The 4,816-nt window shown below is 39.3% G+C and overlaps 1 protein-coding gene across 2 annotated transcripts; it reads right to left on the reverse strand.

Annotated features, from left to right (window-relative positions):
* Positions 1-232: 232 nt before the first annotated feature.
* Positions 233-4,589, reverse strand: LOC135473974 (L-aminoadipate-semialdehyde dehydrogenase-phosphopantetheinyl transferase-like). 2 transcript variants are annotated; one of them, XM_064753946.1, is made up of 6 exons: positions 4,489-4,589; positions 3,841-4,032; positions 2,718-2,943; positions 2,258-2,379; positions 1,434-1,685; positions 233-458 (listed from the first exon to the last, which is right to left on the reverse strand). In XM_064753946.1, exons 2-6 carry the CDS (start codon positions 4,000-4,002, stop codon positions 261-263), a joined length of 960 nt encoding a protein of 319 aa, XP_064610016.1. In that variant the 5' UTR covers positions 4,003-4,032; positions 4,489-4,589; the 3' UTR covers positions 233-260. The 2 variants fall into 2 exon arrangements, with proteins under 2 accessions (XP_064610016.1, XP_064610017.1); XM_064753947.1 differs by having other exon boundaries at positions 4,504-4,576.
* Between the last annotated feature and the right edge of the window lie 227 nt (positions 4,590-4,816).

A 4,816-nucleotide genomic window follows, 5' to 3' on the forward strand; every position in this document is an offset into this window, starting at 1 on the left:
CTTATGAAAGCGATTATTTTAAATAAACATAGATAGTATAGTACAGATACATGAGGCCAGCTAAATATAGACTTGTTTATACGAGTTATGAAACTGCCCTATGCGGCGGCATTTCTGTTCCATTTTCAACAATAGGCAGCAAAGGTTGCACATTCATATATATAAATATATATATATATATATATATATATATATATATATATATATATATATATATATATATATAGCACTGATAACAGACTACACAAACTGAACCGGGGTTAAGGCTGTGTTCTCCTGCGCGATGGATGCTCCATCTTCTGATCAAAGGCCAACCAGAAGCCCAGGTCTGGATCTGACTGCGGCACTGCCCCCTCAATCAGCTGGCCGAACTGGACAAAGGAGAAACTGACCCCTAGGGGACTTGGCCAACACAGCTCAGCATCCATGCTGTTGGTGACGGGCATGTAATCAATAACCTGAAACGAATTTAAAGTTCCAAATAACCAATGCTTGATTGACTGACTAGCACACCTGTAGCTCAGTTCCAGCATTCCATTATCACTCAACTAGCAGGCTACAGACTTTCACTTACATGACACTATCTCAACACAAACACACCTATAGCTGGCTTCCAGTATTCCACCATCACTCCCCAAGAAGGTTAAGAACTCTCAGTTACACCACAATTTCTCAATACCAGCACACCTATAGCTGGCTCCCAGCATTCTGTTATCACTACCCAAGAAGCCCAAAGACTCTCAGTTACATCACACTTTCTCAACACGAGCACACTCCCAGCATTCCAACATTACTAACAGAGTGGCTTGTGAGTATGGTGACCAGCAAATCAGCTTGTTCACGATCATTAAACTGTCACATCACAGGCACAACACTTGCAGGCTGCTAGCAAAACACTTTCAAACCACTGGCAACCTACTGACAGGCTACCAGATGCCACTTTCAAACCACTGGCAGGCTACTGGCAAAAAACTTTCAAACCACTGGCAACCTACTGGCAGGTTACAAGAAGCCACTTTCCAACCACTGACAAGCTAGTGGCAAGCCGATGTCAGGCTACCAGCAAACCACTTTCAAACCACTGACAGGCTGCTGTCAAACCACTTTCAAACCTCTGGCAACCTACTGGCAGGCTACTGGCAAACCACTGGCTGACTTGTGGTATACTGTAATTCTTCCACCTATATTGCATGTTTCCATGATGTTTATTCAATCCTATTCTCAGGGTATTACTCTATGTTGATAAATGAAACAATGTTTCTGTAAAGCCTTGAAATTGGGCAAAGCAACCAATGCATCTCCAAAATCCAATTTTAGATAAATTGCACTGAAAAGCAATATTTAATATGTGAAAAGGTTGAGTAATGATGGTAAGCCAAGAACCATGGCTTGGCAACCTTGCTGGATTTGGAAAATACAGACGTAAAACTTACAGGCATACTCTGATCACAGAACTCCCTCTGGAAGTCCACATTGTCTTTGAGGGCCACAGCAACCACATGGTTGTCTCCTAGGAGGCTTTCCTCAAACCGCCAGGTGGGGTCGGGTGTACCATCAACATTTACTGTTGTGTCTGTGATCACCGCACCTGGCTGTAGCTCTTTGGTGTTTATTTGGAAAGACAAGCGCTGTAGGGAGAACCCTATCCCTACACCCAAGGCCTTCACAAAACTCTCCTTTAAGCACTGAGGAAAAATTAAATAGTAATTTAACATAATAGAATCTCCAAAGTATCAAGACTTTCAAACTGGCATTATCCATTTACCACTGTAAGACTAAAATGAAGTATACGATATATAAAAGACCATTGAACACTAGACTGCTTTATTTCTTATTTTAATTTTTTTTGTTAGAATTTTTCCAACAAAGAAAAATGCTTTGAAATGGTAGGAATCTAACACCCGTTGGGACCCAGTGGGTATCAATGACACGACATCCATTTTCACTGCTGGAAAGAGTATATTTCAACATCTATTCGGTAAATGCATTGATCAAAATGCATACACATTCTCATTGCAAACATCTCGCAAATTTGTTTGCATTAAGTGTCCTAACTGGTTACAGTATGGTCAGAAAAAGCCAGTGTTGATTCCAACACTTCTAGTGCATTTTACACAGTTGAAAACAAACAAACAATTTTCTTGGAGAGTGTTTTAAATAATGGTCCTTCATCTGACATATTCTTCGTCTTAATGCTTTTAAACCAATGCTCAAACTGTCCAGCTCCAAGAAGCATTTCTTACTGTCTGAGTCTTACCCAATATCTGTAGAACCTCATCAGCCGCCCATGATCTTTTTGTCCACCCCCAATGACAGCCCACTCACAATCTGTGAACTGACGGCGCATGTTGTAGAAAAAATCCTCAATGGATTTTCCAGCTGTAAGAAGATAGATAATATTCACTTGGTTTCTTTGGATTTTCTTTTTTTTTTTTTTTGGTTGCGCTACAATCCCACTCGATCAGTTGTGGCTGCGAGTCAGGAGGTTTTCCTGACACCCTGGAAAGGGTGGTGGTTTATTCCTGGTATGCTAGTTTCCTCTATCTATAAAAAATTCTTCAGCAAGATGTTAAACATGTATGAAATAAATAAGTAAATAAATACCTAAAGAAATAAATTAAGACATTACTAGTGGAGTAATTTATTATAAATAGTTAAGAAACCATGAAGTGGTATTGTTTTTCTGTATTCACGATTCAAGAACACCAACTACTTACGTGGAGGCTCTATTTTCATGACATCCACCCCAACTTGCTTATTTGGTTCCGCTGCCAATACTGCATAATCTCCAGAATGTGAGACGTTAAATGAGAAATTAGCCAGGTGATCTGGCAGTGGGTTTGTCATATACGGTTTCCCCTTCTCTGTTCTGGACAGCTGAACACTCTGGTACGGCATCTTGAGAACACTGGACAACACCTTCCTTATCAACAGCCTTCCACACTGGATCAAATACAGAAATATGTTAGTACACCTCACTAAGTAAATATGTATGTTCAGTAGTACACAATTTGAATAAACAAAAAAAAAATGTGAACATACACTTTGTTTTTTTGTGGGAGGACGAGTCCATGCCGCGACTGAAGCATCACGATGAAGACACCAGATATGACACCCAACCCAGTCATACTTTACTGACACTAGGCCAACCAGTCCTGTTTCCTTGAGTGCTGAGCACAAAGCAAGACGGCAACAAGTACCATTACAAAGTCTTTGGTATAACCCCTGAAAACCTATGCTACAGAGCCGAATGCATATATCTAAATCCAAATTTTAATACAAATGCATAACAAGTAAATCCTTCAACCTTCACACACCCAGAAGGTGTAGGAAAAGAAGACTGTAAGTGGCCCAGCTTACAAAACCTTTAATTGGAAATCTATGCTAGAGAGCCAGATGTCACATCACATGCCTGTTAATTCAAATCTTTGTGTTATAAGTTTGTTTTGTGAATGAGTAATAAGAAAATCCTTTTTAGAAGTACCAACAGGCTTTTGGGGGCAATTTTGTGTGAACAGGAATCCAACCATTTTTTCCATCTCTCCTCTGACAAAATTGCTGAAAACATCGAGTTCAAGTACACGTCACACTAATTTTATAATTAGTTGGACAGGTTGGCATGTACCAGGTTAAAAATATGTTCACAATTATTTACACTCAATTCAAATCAATATTTTGAATATCTACATGAGATCAGACAAGCATTACTAACTTAAGTAAACAGACTGAATACAGTTGTACAAAAATAATAGTATTAAAATTATGATGCTCATGCAGAAAAATAATGAAACCGTTACCATTAATTAAATTTATCTGATCTGTCATCAGAGAATGACTTACCAGAGAGGCTTTTGCATCTTTTTTAAACAAGTATTTGCCAACGCGCAGTTTTTCTTCAGGCTGAATGCACTGAGAGGCAAACATCCATTCATTCTGTGATGGCTGCCAGGATTTGAAGTTAAATGCTACTCTGACATTCTCCATTGTCAACAGTTTTCTCATCACTTCTCACTGGATGACACATGGCTGGATCTAATATCAGTAAAATATAATACGTGAATAACCCCACTCAAAAAACAGATGTAACATGATTACACTGTTGCTATCCACATAAATGGTCATACAACGGCGACACCAGACATATCATGTAAAAATCCGTATTAAAACTTAGCAACAGTAGCAGAGTATATTCACGGTGCCTGGGCAGCTGCAGAAGATTTTGCTATGGACGTAAAATAGAGTTCCCAATTACATTTCCCTACAACGAGCACCCAAAGTTCCATATTAAGGTCTAACACAGTAGTAATCTTGAGCAAAACATACAACTAGATACTCAATTCATTAAATATTACAGCATTTCTGGATGTTTTGTGAAAGTTACGTAAACTGAACCCCGAATAATATATATTTACGCACTAACGAAAGAATTGCTCAAATGAGAACATTACACAAAATGTACGATAAGGTATCGTAGTAATCAGTCCTTACAGTCGTCCAACATACTAGATCAATCATTTCTAATACCAAACGATGGCTCATCTCTGTGAACATTTAGAAAACGGTGATGACACAGAACCCCACACGATAACTCTGCGCGCGCCGCAACAGATCCTGCACTTATTGTTAGTGGCGCGTAGCTGACAGCTTGAGTTGGAAACGCTCCAAGCCTGCTGAAAACAAGAAGTGATGCCGAAAATCATGAATCTGCAGTCGTCAAAAGGAAGAATTGACTTGCAGGAGGTTGTCAGATTCAGCCCATGAAAACTGACGTGAGTGTTTTTTTTTTTACGTAGCACAATTAAACAACATTAGACCT

Source organism: Liolophura sinensis, chromosome 8, assembly GCF_032854445.1.
Source record: "Liolophura sinensis isolate JHLJ2023 chromosome 8, CUHK_Ljap_v2, whole genome shotgun sequence".
Classification (NCBI taxonomy): Eukaryota; Metazoa; Mollusca; class Polyplacophora; order Chitonida; family Chitonidae; genus Liolophura; species Liolophura sinensis.

Bases quoted from the DNA above. Each gene is read 5' to 3' on its own strand.
- LOC135473974 (XM_064753946.1), bottom strand. From the start codon at position 4,002: ATGAGAAAACTGTTGACAATGGAGAATGTCAGAGTAGCATTTAACTTC. The intron at 2,944-3,840 runs GTAAGTCATTCT...TATTTGATCCAG, and splicing joins AAGATGCAAAAGCCTCTCTG to TGTGGAAGGCTGTTGATAAG. The intron at 1,686-2,257 runs GTAAGACTCAGA...ATTTTTCCTCAG, and splicing joins TGAGGTTCTACAGATATTGG to TGCTTAAAGGAGAGTTTTGT.